At 42.2% G+C, this 16,550-nt stretch overlaps 1 protein-coding gene across 7 annotated transcripts in view; it reads right to left on the bottom strand.

Moving 5' to 3' along the window:
* Window positions 1-16,550, bottom strand: part of RPGRIP1 (RPGR interacting protein 1) — a 79,811-nt gene that overhangs the window by 35,607 nt on the left and 27,654 nt on the right. For 6 of the 7 annotated variants that reach the window (XM_066277388.1, XM_066277389.1, XM_066277393.1 and 3 more), the window contains 8 exons: window positions 14,688-14,711; window positions 12,851-12,997; window positions 10,892-10,965; window positions 7,363-7,508; window positions 4,230-4,390; window positions 3,649-3,792; window positions 3,068-3,185; window positions 78-530 (listed from right to left, as the gene is read on the bottom strand). In XM_066277388.1, coding sequence (XP_066133485.1) covers window positions 78-530; window positions 3,068-3,185; window positions 3,649-3,792; window positions 4,230-4,390; window positions 7,363-7,508; window positions 10,892-10,965; window positions 12,851-12,997; window positions 14,688-14,711 — 1,267 coding nt within the window. Of the gene's footprint in view, window positions 1-77; window positions 531-3,067; window positions 3,186-3,648; window positions 3,793-4,229; window positions 4,391-7,362; window positions 7,509-10,891; window positions 10,966-12,850; window positions 12,998-14,687; window positions 14,712-16,550 lie in introns of those variants that run through there. The other variant, XM_066277394.1, reaches the window with a different exon arrangement.

The following is a 16,550-nucleotide window of genomic DNA, read 5'->3' as shown; positions in this document are numbered from 1 at the left end:
AGCATCAGAAGAACAACTGTAGACTTTGGGAAATTCTGCATTAGTCCCAGGAGCTGCAGGAAGCTGACAGCACTTACCAGTAAGTGTGGCAGAGCCATAGACTCTCTCCACAGTCTCCAGCACCTTGTCAAAGCAAATACATCCAGCTGCAAGGGTGTGGTGCTCACTGGCTAGAGCCTGGTGAAGATCAAGCCGGGCTGAAGCCCCTTGAAGGTAGTGCAAGAAAAGGGAATCTGTCTCTACCACATACTGGGAGGTAAAGTCATAGAGTGGCTGTGGCCCCACAGCTAGTGGGGTACAGTGGGTTTCAAAATCATAGAAGGAGTAGGTGCAGAAAGTGGTAGGTTGAGTGTCTTCAGCCTGAGCCAGAGCAGCAGATGTCAGGAAGGCCTGGTGGATGTGCAGCTCAAAGAGATTCTCACTCTGACGCAGCAGAGAAATGTCCAGTTTATCCTCATCTCTGTGGGCTGGCAGTGTTTCCAGACATAGTGACATCTGCCGGGTACCATAAGCCACATCTGTGAGCTGTTCTAGAGGGGAAAGAAAACTGCCTATCCATTAAAAGGTAGAGAGCTCATTCTTAGAATAAAAGAAAGTAAACAGAAGGAGAATAGAAACCATGGTGGAAGTCCAAGTTGTGACTATTTCAAGAAACCATGTGATTCAAAAGGAAAAGCAGCAGAATGACAACCAGGAGTTTTGAATTCTGATGGCTAAATAATGCAATGCCCCCTTTAGAGATAAGGTTCAAAATGAGTGAATGGAAAGTAAACACTACTTAGGAAAACACTGAAGGCACAATTTCTACTATAAATGATGTTTTGGCTTACAGCAAGAATTAATTGATAATTCCATCACGGAAGCACTAGAAACAGAAAATGTGGCCTGACCTGTGGTGGCGCAGTGGGATAAAGCGTCGACCTGGAACGCTGAGGTCGCCAGTTTGAAACCCTGGGCTTGCCCGGTCAAGGCACATATGGGAGTTGATGCTTCCTGCTCCCCCCCTTCTCTCTCTCTCTCTCTCTCTCTCTCTCTCTCTCTCTCTCTCTCTCTGTCTCTCTTCTCTAAAATGAATAAATAAAAATAATTAAAAAAAAAAAAAGAAAATGTGGGCATTTCCAAAAGTTTAGGATACTGGCCATGGAAAGAATAGCAAGTTATAGTCACGATGTCTATTACATTATATTGGGCTCCACCAAGAAATGATTCCCCTTCTCCAGCCAGATCAGTCACAAGAATCTTCATTCTGTTAAGAATCTGATTGCATCATAAGAAAGCAAAAAAAAAAAAAAAATCCACTTGAAGTTAAAGAATGATGGAATAAAAAGTGAAGGACATTTACTGGAAAGAGGTTGAAAACATTGGTAATGGAATTCAAAGATATACCAGATCTGTGCATTACCTCTCATATTCAACCAACCAGAAACTTTGATATCGAGGAGTATTTGAGTCGTCAAATCAAGAAGCATTTGAGCCTTCAGTGTTTTGATGGTGAAGGGCCTATTTAAAGAGTTAAAGTAGTAGAATAAAAATATTTTGGCCTGATCAGGCGGTGGCACAGTGGATAGAGCTTCAGCTTGAGATGCTGAGGATCCGGGTCCAAAACCCAAGGTTGCAGGTTTGAGCGCGGGTTCACCAGCTTGAGCGCGGAGTTGCCAGCTTGAGCGCGGAGTTGCCAGCTTGAGCGCGGAGTTTCCAGCTTGAGCGTGGAGTTGCCAGCTTGAGCGTGGGATCATAGACATGACCCCATGGTCACTGGCTTAAAGCCCAAGATAGCTGGCTTGAGCCCAAGGTCACTGGCTTGAGCAAGGAGTCACTGGCTTGGCTGGAGCCCCCCAGTCGAGGCACATATGAGAAAGCAATCAATGAACAACTAAGGTGCCGCAAAGAAGAATTGATGCTTCTCATCTTGCTCCCTTCCTGTCTCTCTTTTTCTCTGCTTTCACTAAAGAAATAGAAATTAAAAAAAAAAAACATATGCACATTCTGGCTTAAATATCATATCAGTCTTTGATAAGTTTTGCTTAGTGTAAACCAGGTCTCTCACCACTGGGTACAATAACAAAGCCAATTTTCTCTTTTTTTTTTTTTTCTTTTTTTGTGTATTTTTCTGAAGCTGGAAATGGGGAGAGACAGTCAGACAGACTCCCGCATACGCCCGACCGGGATCCACCCGGCACACCCACCAGGGGCGAGGCTCTGCCCACCAGGGGGCGATGCTCTGCCCCTCCGGGGCGTCGCTCTGCCACAACCAGAGCCACTCTAGCGCCTGGGGCAGAGGCCAAGGAGCCATCCCCAGCACCCGGGCCATCTTTGCTCCAATGGAGCCTTGGCTGCGGGAGGGGAAGAGAGAGACAGAGAGGAAGGAGGGCGGGGGTGGAGAAGCAAATGGGCGCTTCTCCTATGTGCCCTGGCCGGGAATCGAACCCGGGTCCCCCGCACGCCGGCTGACGCTCTACCGCTGAGCCAACGGGCCAGGGCCCAAAGCCAATTTTCTTGACATGCGAGGCTGAGACCAGATCCTGGTCAGTAGTGACTATACTAAATACAGGAAGTACCACACACACTATGAAATTTGCATAAGCTGCCCTGATATGCTGACATCCTCAAACTACAACAAAGAATTTAGAGACTTTTAAACCACATAAAAAGATGATGAGAGATGAGTGATGAAGTCCTATTATCTCACAAAAACTGCTCTACAGGGTTGAGGAAATGATATTGAGAGAGGGAGTGTTTATGCCAGCCTGAGGACCAACAGTGATTTGCTCTTATTCTCAAAATAGATTCAGCAACTGCTGGGCCCTGTTGAAATTTTCCAGGGAAATCAGAGAAAGATGCTGACATGATGGAGCAAAAGAAGCTGCTAACCATATATTAAACCAACAAAGACGGTAGTAGGATAAAGAACAGGAGGGACAAGTCATTTGCCAGGGACATAAGAAGTGGCCTTTTGACAAGTACACTGAGGGGAGCACAGACATTAGCTGTGTGATGGGTCCCAAGGTGAGGAGAACAAAATACTAAGACTTGCCAGATAGTGGAAGGCCATGGCTTCCTAAAATACCTTCCAGCTGCTTGATACGATTGTTCTTGAGGTCTAGAAGTCGATTCAACCGCTCCAGTTTTTCTCTGTAATCTTTATTTTCATTTTCAGCTTTTGTCATCATTGCCTCTAGTTCCTCCTGAAATGAAATAAAGTCTGAACTTTTCTATCTCAGTGGCCCAGAACTAACAAGCCCCGATTAAAACTGGTACCTGTTGGGTAAAAAAGACACCACTATCGCTTTAGCAGGGCAAATCCACCCACTAGGGAAAAGCTTAGCTTCCTCATAGGCCCCTCCAGGACCAGTAGTGCTATTAGTTCTCTAAGAGAGTATTTTCCAGGGACTGGCAAAATTTAAGCCCAGAAGGTTCACATCTGCCATTTTCATTAGTTCGCCTCTTCACTGGCTTTTGCTGCCAAGGTGCTGTGGGCATGTGTAAGTCTTCAAGTTTTTCAAAGGACAGCACTTTCTGTGCTTGTACACAAGAGCATATCACCTTGCATTAGCCCTGGAAACTCAGGTCTTGCTTCATTCCCAGTCTTGTAAGTGGTTCCCATGTCCCTATCTATCTATCCCCTTCTTGTACCATCTTTTCTTGCACCTGATAACACACGTTGATTTTGCGCTGCAGAATAAGCATGTCTCTGATCTTTTCTAGTTCCAGTGTGGTCTCTGCATGTGAAACCTGCAATTCACTTAGCATCTGGGACAGTTTCTTTTCTTCTTGGTTTTTTGGTTCACAGAGCTACAGAGGGAAAAATCATCGATAGAAGGGAGTGTAAATATAATAGTTACAGCAATAACTATTCTCTGCAAAGCAGTTGTTGGTAATAGTAAAATAGCAACAGCAGGATTTACTCCAAAATGTAAAGTCATGAGTGCTTGCTCTCCTAGTTCTTCATGCTCAGTAGCAGCAGTGAGGAAGTTATACAGCCTCTAATGGCTGTTTGCTCTTCAGCAGATCATGTCAAGTCCTCATCTGAAAAAGGTTTTAAAATTTTTCAGGCTGTAAAGGATAGGAAAAAATGTGTGGGGCTCATGAATCTATCTCTGTTCTCAATCTTCTTGTATCCTTCCACATACTGTCCTCAATCAGGACAAAATATTATTCAGTTAGTGTTCTAATCCTTTCATCTTTTCTAGGGGTATCAAGGGGGCTTGCTTGATTAAAGGTGCACGTACCTCTATCTGAGTGGCCTCTTGGATTAGTGCTGGGTGAGTGGCTGGTTCAGATTGACTGTCAGGAGATTGGGAAATTGTGTCTTTGTTTTGGAGGATCTCTACTTCCTGCTTAGGTTTCTGAAGGAGGTTAGTGACTTCAAGCTTCAGATCCTTGTTTTCAGCTGGGAGAAAAGTAATCCGGAAAGTTGAAGCTCTGTTGTCATCATTAACCATGGTTAAAGCTGGACCAATTATGAATTAAATTTTCTCACTAATGTTTAATTCATTTTATATATCTGCCCTTAGAGAAGCAATTCTCTTTTATTTATTTATTTATTTATTTTTTATTGAGAGGAAGGAAGGCAGAGACAGGCTTTCACAGGTGCTAGACCAGGATCCACCCTGCAAGCCCACTAGGGGGCAATGCTCTGCTCTTCTGGGGCCCTTGATCTGTTGCAACCAGAGCCATTTTTTAGTGCCTGAGGCAGAGGCCATGAAGCCATTCTCAGTGCCCATGGCCAACTAGCTCCAATGGAGCCTTGGCTGTGGGAGGGGAGGAGGAGAGAGAAAGAGAAGCAAGAGGGGTGGGGTGGAGGAACAGATGGGCGCTTCCTCTATGCGCCCTGACTGGGAATTGAACCAGGACATACACATGCTGGGCCATTGCTCTACCACTGAGCCAACCGACCAGGGCTTTTTTATTTCTACAAAGGAGTTCTAGCTTACTGACCCAGTAAACTGAGTTTTTGGATTTCAAAAACAAAACAAGAAACACCTGCACAACTGTAGAGTGAAAGGAAGAACAACAACAAACAAAAACAGAGCCACTTGACTGACTGAATAGTACTAACTTTTTCAACACCATCCAACCAGTACCTCAACAACTCCTCTCCAACTCCAGTCTGACTGTCATGCTATTAACTCTTTGAAGCACCCACTCCACATCCATTCTGATTTTGAGGAAAGGTGAGCATTTGGGCATCTGTGTGTGAGGGGATGTGTTTTAGGGAAGGAAGGTGATCAGTGTTTAGTGCAATCATTCTTATTCATGCATTAAGCAGATTAGGTTACCCTAAGGTTTTAACAGGACTTCCCTTGTACTTCATATGTACTACAAGGTCCTCACATGTGCTCCTAGCTTTACCTTTTTATGGTTTCTGTTTATTTTTCTTTTTTAAATTGTTTTTACTATTTTTAATTTTTTTAATTACAGTTTGTATTCAACATTACTTTGTATTAGTTTCAGATGTATAACACAATAGACAATCACATACTGGCATCATATAGAGTTATTACAATATTATTGACTATATTTCCTATGCTGTACTTTACATCCCTGTGACTGCCTATATTTTTTAAAAGATATTTTAAAATACTTTATTTGTTCATTTTAGGGAAGAGACAGAGAGAAAGGGAGTGAAGAGCAAGGAGCATCAACTCCCATATGTGCCTTGACCAGGCAAGTCCAGGGTTTCAAACCAGCGATCCCAATGTTCCAGGTTGACACTTTATCCACTGCACCACCACAGGTCAGGTTGCCTCTGTTTTGTTTTGATGTCATATTTCTTTCTTTCACTCTCTTATGTGAATATATATGAAGAATTAAAAGTTTGATAAGACTAACATATCAAGGTCTAGGTTAGCAAAAAGAAGTGAAACAAATATCTTTTGAATAATATTTAAATATCTTTGGGTCTCTTTTTCAACTTTATATTTGTTTAACTCTTAGGATACAGTCCGATAATTAATCAGCATGCACTAATACATGTATGCTGCAGTAACAAATATGTGCTACATCTCTGTGGCTTAATACAACAAAGGTAAAGTCTGTGCTCATGAAGTCCAGTATGGATCAAAAGGCTCCTTTCCATGTAAGTCTTGAGGATTAATCAGCTTTATTTTTTTTTTTTTTTTAGTTTTTAAAATTTATTAATTTGAGAGAAAGAGGAAGGGGGAGAGAGAAAGAGACAGGAACATCAATCTATTCCTTTACGTGCCCTAACTTGGAACCTAACCTGCAACTTCTGCGCTTCTGGATAAAGCTCTAAGCAACCAAGCTATCCGGCCAGGGCTTAGCTTTAATTTTTTGGCTCTAATATTTTGACATGTGGCCTCCGATGCAGCTTACAAACTAAGCAACTAAAACAACTCAGCCAAAAGGACAGGATATGCCAGGCTGCTACCTTGCCTGCCAATTGCCTCCTCAGCCAGGGAACACAGCACGTGCTGCTCTCAGCACAGCGAGCCCCCAAACATCTTTGTACTATCTACTGTGACCCACGTTAGGATAGGGGAAATGGTAGTGGTACCCAAGAGCAGCAATTTGCTTCTCAATTTCAGGTATCAGATGCTTAAAAAAAAAAAAGGCTCCCAGTCACCTCTAAAATGATTAATAAGAATAAAAGGCAAAGGAATTCATTTTCAATACTTTCAATAAATAAAGTGAATGTTTAAAAAATAAATTAAAAATTGACATCCTCAGGGGAAGTGGAGGAGGGTATAGGGAAGAGAAATGGTGATGAACAAAGACTTGGGGGTAGTGAGCACACAATGCCATGTACAAAGATGTGTTGTAGAATTGGGCACCCCAAAATCTGTATATTAACCAGTGTCGCCCCACTAAATTTAAATAAAGAAAAAAAAAAAAGAAATTGACCCTGACCAGAGGTAGTGCAGTGAATAGAGCATCAACCTGGGATGCTGAGGTCCCAGGTGTGAAAGCCGGAGGATGTCGGCTTGAGCGTGGGCTCATCCGGCTTGAGTCCAAGGTCGCTGGCTTGAAACCCAAGGACACTGGTTTGAACCCAAGGTCACTGGCTCAGCTGGAGCCTCCCAGTCAAGGCACATATGAGAAAGCAATCAACAAACAACTAAAGTGTTGCAACTATGAGTTGATGCTTCTCATCTCTGTCTCTCTCTTGCTTGCAAAATAAAAATAAAAATTTAAAAATTGACATCCTCTCAAATGGAACATCATTACATGGAAAGAAATATATGTGTGAGGTAGGTATCATGCTTTCTGGGTTGTAAACCTGATCTGATTGCCTGTGTTCTTGTTCTAGTTACCCAAGATCACGTGAGAAATTGGAGAAATGATGGCCCAAGTTCCCTTCTCCCAAACCAGATGGAGACAGCTTTTTAAGACCCAACCTACCTTTCTCTCTGGACAGCTGAAGTAAGACTTTCCTCTTCTCCTCCAGCTCAGTGTCCAGCTGATCCTGTAACTGAGAGACTTTCTGCTGTAGCTGTTCTCCTACAAGTTCATTGCTCCAGTGAGGCTGATTACTGCTGTCCAGCATGCTGAACATGGGACACAAAAACAGTGGGGGTGGGGGTGGGGAAGATGGCGGCGGGGTTGGGGGCACTTGTCAGATGGATACTTGAAGGTGTTCAATAAAATGTTTTTATTACAGTTTCAGCATCTCCTGGGCCTAGTTCATCATTCATTCTCCTACATGGTTTTTTTTCCTGCTCCTGCTTTACTTGTAACTGTCATTTACCAACTGCCTCGGAACTTTTGGATCCTACTGAGTTCTTTAGTATCACTTAGATTTAGGTCTCAAATAGCCTACTGAGCAATCAACCCAAGTCATAGCTATTTCCCCAGGAACATCTCCAGCATGACAGCTTTCTTTAGTTGGGGGAACTGTGTACCAAGACATTCCCAGGGCTGCTGGATTAGAAATGAAGAGTGAAATATTCCTCTATCTAGCATCACCAATGGCTTGTTTAGACAGTACTTGCCTTTACACTATATTATAAATTACTACACTGAAGGGCAGTAACTAAAAGTTTCAATTGTTCAGTGACTATACCCTGCACACCACTGTATCTAGCTGTCAGGGCAGACCTTTGTGAATGTAAAACATATGGGCAGTCCTTGATTATTACACATCCTCAATTGTCACTACAAGAGAACTGATACTGATAATCCAGTTATTATTTTTGCTTATGTTTTTCTTTCTTTCTTTTTTTTTTTAGACATTATTGATTTTGAGAGAGAGAGAAGGAAGAGAGAAAGAGGAGGGAGAAGTGGGAAGTATCAATTCGTAGTAGTTGCTTCTTGTATGTGCCTTGACTGGGCAAGCCCAGGGATTCGAACCAGCGACCTCAGTGTTCCAGGTCAACACATTATCCACTGTGCCACCACAGCTCAGGCATATTTCTGCTTATGTTTTTCTTCCTATTTATCATTTTAATAAATGTGGTGCAGCCTGACCTATAGTGGTGCAGTGGACAAAGCATAGATCTGGAATGCTGAGGTCACCGGTTCAAATCCCTGAGCTTGCCTGTTCAAGGCACATACAGGAAGCAACTACTACGAACTGATGCTTCCTGCTCCTTCCCCCTTTCTGTCTCTCCTGTCTTCAAAATTAATAAATAAAATCTTTAAAAAGTAAATAAATGTGGTCCAGAAACAACTTCCTTTCAGCTAATATTAAGAGTTTTTGGTACTTCCTGACCATACACTATATGATGGCCCAAGAGGATGTTTTGAATGATAAAAGGGAGCACCAATAGTAGTGTTTGTAATAAGAAGGCTTCAAAGAGGATAATCCTCACACTACTTCATTTCACTAAGCTGAAAAGCAATTAGTTGTTCCTAGGATGCTTCCACACATCCTCTCCAATCTACCCTCTGCTGCCTTTAACTGAGTCAGAAGGCACGTTTAATTTTCTTAGTTCTAGGTATTTTAATTTCAAAGCTAATACATGAATATATGTGTGTTGTGAAAAGCTAAAATGATGTGGAAGAGTGTAAAATAAAAATGACGGTGTCTCTTTGCCCTACACCAATCATTTTAGGTCAGAGTTAATAGATTCTTTTGCAACTTGATTTTTCTTTTAACACAGGCATACAGCCCTGGCCAAGTATCTCAGTTGTTTAAAGCATCATCTTGATATACAAAGGCTGTGGGTTCCATCGCCAGTCAGAGCACATACAGGAGTCAGTTAATGCATGTATGGGTAAGTAGAACAACAAATCGATATTTTGCTCGCTCTCTCTCTTTCTCCTGTCCTCTCTCTCTCTCTCTCTCTCTCTCTAAAATCAGTTTAAAAAATTTTGGAATGCTGGAATGCTGAGGTTGCCAGTTTGAAATCCTAAGCTTGCCTGGTCAAGGCACCTATGACAAGCAACAAGCAAGCAGTGAACAACTAAAGTGAGGCAACTATGAGTTGATACTTCTCACTGTGCCCCTCCTCGCTCTGAAAAATCAACAAATAAAATATTTAAAAAATTTTTTAAACAATTAGCATACAGGTCTACTTCATTTTTAACAGCTTCATCGTATTTTATTGTGGGAATGCAACATGATTTAGTCAATTCCTATCAAAGGAATTTTGGATGGTTTCCAATTATTTTTTACTATTACTAACGATGCAGTAATGAACATTATTTATTATTATTATTATTATTATTCAGTGAGAGGAGGGGAGGCAGAGAGACAGACTCCTGCATGCACTCTGACCGGGATCCACCCAGCAAGCCCACTAGGGGGTGATGCTCTGCCCATCTGGGATGTTGCTTTTTACTCAGCAACTGAGCTCTTCTTAGCAGCTGAGGCGGAGGCCATGGAGCCATCCTCAGTGCCCAGGGCCAACTTGCTCCAGTCGAATCATGGCTGCAAGAGGGAAAGAGAGAGAGAGAGAGAGAGAGAGAGAGAGAGAGAGAGAAGGAAAAAGGGGAGGGGTGGAGAAGCAGATGGGCACTTCTCCTGTGTGCCTGGACCAGGAATTGAACCTGGGACTTCCACATGCTGGGCTGACACTCTACCGCTGAGCCAATCGGCCAGGGCCTCTGTTTCTTTCTTTCTTTTTTTTAAAGATCTTATTTATTCATTTTACAGAGGGATGAGGAGAGGATGAGAAGTAGTTGTTTCACTCCAGCTGTTTGTTCACTGGTTCTTGTATATGTGACTTGACCAGGCAAGCCTAGGGTTTCAAACCAGCGACCTCAGTGCTCCAGGTTGGTGTTCTATCCACTGTACCACCACAGGCCAGGCAACATTCTTATTATACAAAATCTTTGCATATATATAATAATATTTATACTAATGTTTTGATAGATAATGTCAAATTCACTTCCAAAAACACTGGCAAATTTAGCCTAACCAGGCAGTGCCACAGTGAATACAGCATTGGCCTGGGACTCTGACGGCCCATATTTGAAACCCCGAGGTCACCGGCTTGAGCTCAGGCTCATCTGGCTTAAGTATAGGCTCACCAGCTTGAGTGTGGGGTTGCCAGCTTGAGCATGTGATCATAGACACGACTCCATGGTCGCTGGCTTGAGCCCAAAGGTCTCTGGCTTGAAGCCCAAGGTTGCTGGCTTGAGCAAGGGGTCACTGGCTCAGTTGGAGCCCCCTGGTCAAGGTACACATGAGAAAGCAATCAGTGAACAACTAAGGTGCCGCAGTGAAGAACTGATGCTTCTCATCTCTCTCCCTTACTGTCTGTGTGTCCCAGTCTGTTCTCTCTCAAAAAAAAAAAGACTGTGCCAATTTATATAGTCACCAACAGTATTGAGTACCAGTTTCCCCATATTTTATCAACACTATGTATTATTTTTTAAATTGGGAAGGCAAAATAAATAAATAAATAAATAAATAAATTGGGGCGGCACTTTTCTATTATCATCTTTTATAACAAACAATGCTTTAGGACTAAAACTTAGTACTCACTTTTCTAAGAGTTTGTCATAATTGTCATTTAGCAACTTCCGTTCTTTTTCCAAATCTTCAACTCTTTCCTGAAACTAAGAATGATAGTAGAGTAATTGAGATAAAAATTTAAAATATCTGTCTTGCAGCCATAGCTGGTTGGCTCAGTGGTAGAGCATCGACCAGCATATGAAAGTTCCAGGTTCAATTTCTGGTTGAGGCACACAGGAGAAGCAACCATCTACTTCTCCTCCCCTCCCCTCCCCCTCCTCTCTCTCTCTCTCTCTCTCTCTCTCTCTGTCTCTCTTTCTTCCTCTCCCACAGCCATGGCTTGATTGATTCAAGCGCAACAGGCTGGGCACTGAGGATGGTTCCATGGAGCTTCTGCCTCAGGCGCTAAAAATAGTTCACTTGCGAGCACGGTCCAAGAAGGGCAGAGCATCAGCCCCAGACACGGGCAGCCAGGTGGATCCCAGTTGAGGTGCATGCAGGAGTCTATCTCCCCTCCTCTCAATTAAAAAAAAAAGTGTATGTGTGTGTGTGTATATATATATATATATATATAGAGAGAGAGAGAGAGAGAGAGAGAGAGAGAGAGAGTGTCTTGCACAAGATTTCCCTTTTCTGTTGCAGGGTGGGACTTAGGTGTGAGATTTTCCATGTTCATCTCCCATATCTGTGAGAAGCCACTCAACTAGAAAGACTTGAACCAATTAAACTGAAGTAAATTATCATGGTATCTGATTCTACAGTTAGGAAAGAAGCAGAACACTATAAAAGAGCAAAGATTTTGGCAAACAGACATAAGTTTAAACCTCATTTTCCCCCTAATAGTATAATCTTGAGCAAATTAACTACTTGGAGGCTCATTTTACTTATTTGAAAAAATAAAATAGACCTGTGGTGGTGCGGTGGATAAAGTGTCAACCTGGAACACTGAGATTGCCGGTTGGAAACCCTGGGCTTGCCTGGTCAAGGCACATACAGAAAGCAACTACTATGAGTTGTTTCCTGCTTCTCCCACACCCCCTCTCCTCTCTCTAAAAATCAATAAATAAAATTTAAAAACAAAATGATTTTTAAAAAATAAAATAACCATAGTGTTGCTAAGATACACTTTTTAGCCCTGGCCTGGTAACTCAGTTGGTTAGAGCACTGTGCTGATATGCCAAGGTTGTGGGTTTGATCCCCGGTCAGGGCACATACAAGAATCAACTACTGAATTCATAAATAAGTGGAAAACAAATTGATGGTTCTTTCTCTCTCTTTCTAAAAGTTAATAAATAAAAAATGATACATTTTTTAACATTTTAAAAGATTTTTATTTATCGATTTTAGAGAGAGGAGAGAGAGAAAAAGAAGGTGGAGAGAGGAAGAACAAGAAGCATCAACTCCTAGTAGTAGCTTCTTGTATGTGCCTTGCCTGGGCAAGCCGAGGGTTTTTGTTGTGTTTTGGGTTTTTTTGTTGTTTTTTTTTAAACAGAGGCAGAGATAGACAGGGACAGACAGACAGGAACGGAGAGAGATGAGAAGCATCAATCATCAGTTTCTCGTTGCGCATTGCAACTTCTTAGTTGTTCATTGATTGCTTTCTCACATGTGCCTTGACCGTGGGCCTTCAGCAGATCGAGTAACCCCTTGCTGGAGCCCAGCGACCTTGGGTCCAAGCCGGTGAGCTGTTTGCTCAAACCAGATGAGCCCGCGCTCAAGCTGGCGACCTTGGGGTCTTGAACCTGGATCCTTCCGCATCCCAGTCCGACGCTCTATCTACTGCGCCACCACCTGGTCAGGCTTGGAATCATGTTTTATTGTTGTTGTTGTTGTTGTTGTTTTTTAAGCCCGGGGTTTTGAACCAGCAAACCCAGCATTCCAGGTCAATGCTTTATCTATTGCATCACCACAGGTCAGGCCACTTTTTAACATCTTTATAATTAGAACATAACTTACAATTGGCGGTATCTTTCAATTATTATTATTTACCTCCTTCAGTGTTATCTGTAGAATGGACACATCTTCCAGTTGGCTCTTCAAGCTGACAGCCTTCTTGCTCTCCTCCTTCAGCTCTTCCCTGAGCTCATTCACTTGGCTGAGGAGGGCATCATGAGCTGCACTCAGGATTCCCTGATTCTAGAGCAAAAGGGAAGTTGCCCTGGGAATGGTCATATCACTCGCCTGGAGTGGACTCAAGATACCAGCCACCCTAGCATTCCCTAGTAGGTGTCACAAAGAATGGCTTTGATGAATAGTATGTTGCATTTGCACTGTAAATTGACCTCATTTTCCACCCTAGCATTTCTCAGGAATATTATTTCCCTGTTAGTATTTCCTACTCTGAGAAACCACAATTCATCGTTGGAACCTTGATTTCCCCAAGATTCAAATTAAACCCTGGCTCTAAGTGAAGTGCCACCTTTCACAGCTGCCTTTATTTTCTAAGCTATTTGAATGGTTTTTATGGTAGGCTCCTCCCTTTGCACCTAGCAAACTGACACATATAACTCTAGAAGTTAAGTGTGTATTTTTTTGGTGGATACGTCTGGTGAGGAGCTCTGTCTTAGTGACTCTTAATCACGAACATTTAGCAAGCTTTACGTGCACCCCGCTCACAGGGGTGAATAGGCCCAAGTACTTAATAACACCAGAGCCTGACCAGGCAGTGGCGCAGTGGATAAAGTGTTGGCCTGGGATGCAGAGGATCCAGGTTTGAAAACCCAAGGTCACTAGTTTTGAAAACCCAAGGTCATCGGTTTGAGCGCGGGGTCACTGGCTTGAGCTTGGGATCATAAACACGATCCCATGGTCACTGGCTTGAGCCCAAGGTCACTGGCTTGAGCAAGAGGTCACTCTCTCTGCTGTAGACCCCTGCTCCTCTACTCCAGTTCAAGGCACATATGAAAAAGCAATTAATGAACAACTAAGGTGCCGCAATGAAGAACCGATTTTTCTCATCTCTCTCCCTTCTTGTTTGTTCATCCCTATCTGTCCCTCTCTATGTCTCTCTGGCTAAATAAATAAATAAATAAATAACATCAGAGAACATTTGCAACAACTTTGTTATATCTCATCATTTCAAACATGCTAGAAGAATATTCTTAGAAATTTTTGAGCCAATATTATAATTTTCTCTAGCAATAAGTTAAAAAATACTATTAGAAATATTTCTCAACTCAGATCTTTTATTTCAATTATTTTTTTTGACAGAGACAGAAAGAGAGGGACTGACAGGGACAAACAGGCAGAGAGAGAGATGAGAAGCACCAGTTTCTCCTTGCAGCATCTTAGTTGTTCATTGATTGCTTGTTCATTGATTGCTTTCTCATATGTGCCTTGACCCAGGGGTTACAGCAGAGCGAGAGACCCTTTGCTCAAACCAGAGACCTTGGGCTCAAGCCAGCGACCTTGGGCTTCAAGCCAGCAACCTCTGGGTTCAAACCAGCGATAATGAGGTCATGTCTGTGATCTCGCACTCAAGCCAGCGACCGCGTGCTCAAGCTGGTGAGCCTGCTCTTAAGCCCGATGAATCTGTGCTCAAGCCAGCGACCTCGGGGTTTCAAACCTGGGTCTTCTGTGTCTTAGTCCAACGCTCTATCCACTGTGCCACCACTTGGTCAGGCTATATTTCAATTTTTATGAAAACAGTAAAATAAGTAGCTGAAAACAGTGGTAGTATCATTTCCCTTAATAAAAATTATATGACACAATATTTTTATTTAGTTAGCCAAATTCTGGTGTCACCTTACTTGAAGATGAATCCAAATTTCTATGGGTTTCATTACTCTGATCAGAAAGAGAGATTCAAGGAATTTTTATTAAGTACCTTCTGAAGTAGAACTTCATATGCCTGAAAGGAAAAAACAAATACTATTTTATTGATATATCAACTTGATTTTTATTTTGATGTTTCTCTATAACAAATGTTTAAATATTTATTTAAAAAAACATTAAGCCTGACCAGGCGGTGGTGCAGTGGATAGAGCGTTGGACTGGGATGCAGAGGACCCAGGTTCAAGATCCTGAGGTCACCAACGTGAGTGCGGGCTCATCTGGCTTAAGCAAAAAAAAAAAGCTCACCAGCTTGGACCCAAGGTCGCTGGCTCGAGCAAGGGGTTACTTGGTCTGCCGAAGGCCCAAGATCAAGGCACATATGAGAAAGCAATCAATGAACAACTAAGGTGTCGCAACGAAAAACTGATGATTGATGCTTCTCATCTCTCTCTGTTCCTGTCTGTCTGTCCCTATCTATACCTCTCTCTGACTCTCTCTCTACCCCTGTAAAAAAAAAAAAACAAAAAAAAACAAACATTAAAAATTTGCCTGACCAGGCGGTGGCGCAATGGATAGAGCATCGGACTGGGATGCGAAGGACCCAGGTTCAAGACCCCGAGGTCGCCAGTTTGAGCGTAGGCTCATCTGGTTTGAACAAAGCTCACCAGCTTGGACCCAAGGTCACTGGCTCGAGCAAGGGGTTACTTGGTCTGCTGAAGGCCCAAGATCAAGGCACATATGAGAAAGCAATCAATGAACAACTAAGGTGTCGCAATGAAAAACTAATGATTGATGCTTCTCATCTCTCTCTGTTCCTGTCTGTCTGTTCCTATCTATCCCTCTCTCTGACTCTCTCTCTCTGTCACTGTAAAAACAAAACAAAAAAAAACCCAACACATTAAAAATTCCAATAAATTAAGTCAATTTGAGTACTCATTTACTAATTGCTATTTGTATTCCCTTGTGCTAGTTTGTCAGATAGAATGTGAACATAACAGCCCACACTATTTCTTTAAAAAAAAAAAATTAAGGGTCATTTATTCACATTTGCATTGCAGTTAGTAGATATATCCAAGAAAAATATTTATTTTCAAACTAGGCGCTATTATTTAGCATGCTTCAGAAAGGTCTCTTTCCAGTTTTAGAAATTATAAAAAAAACAACCAATAATCAAACTAACAACAGCTACTATTTTTGGTTGAGCAGTTACTATGTGTTTTATGTCACTATGTGCTTCATTATATGTTATTTTATGATCATTATAATTGTTTTAAACATATTATCTAACTTAATCCTTACTGCAAATCTGAGTGGTAGTCAGTGTTGCCTAAACCAAGGGTCCCCAAACTTTTTACACAGGGGGTCAGTTCACTGTCCCTCAGACCGTTGGAGGGCTGGACTATAAAAAAAACTATGAACAAATCCTTATGCACACTGCACATATCTTATTTTAAAGTAAAAAAACAAATACAATATTTAAAATAAAGAACTAGTAAATTTAAATCAACAAACTGACCAGTATTTCAATGGGAACTATGCCCTCTCACTGACCACCAGTGAAAGAGGTGCCCCTTCCGGAAGTGCGGTGGGAGCTGGATAAATGGCCTCAGGGGGCTGCATGCGGAAATGAAAAGCCCAGCCTTGCCAGGTAGCTCAATTGATTAGAGAGTCATCACAATATACCAAGGTTGCCAGTTCAATCTCCAGTCAGTGCACATAGAAGAATTAATCAATGAATGCATAAATAAGTGGAACAAAAAATCAATCTTTCTCTCTCTCTTCCTTCCTTTCTCTAAAATAAATCTATTACCCCCCAAAAAAAAATTTTATTTTTTTTTTCATTTTTCTGAAGCTGGAAACAGGGAGAGACAGTCAGACAGACTCCCGCATGCGCCCGACCGGGATCCACCCGGCA

The sequence above is a fragment of the Saccopteryx bilineata genome, chromosome 4 (assembly GCF_036850765.1).
Source record: "Saccopteryx bilineata isolate mSacBil1 chromosome 4, mSacBil1_pri_phased_curated, whole genome shotgun sequence".
Lineage (NCBI taxonomy): Eukaryota > Metazoa > Chordata > Mammalia > Chiroptera > Emballonuridae > Saccopteryx > Saccopteryx bilineata.
The sequence above is the reverse complement of the archived record's forward strand: the minus strand, read 5'-3'. Positions and strand labels throughout refer to the sequence as shown.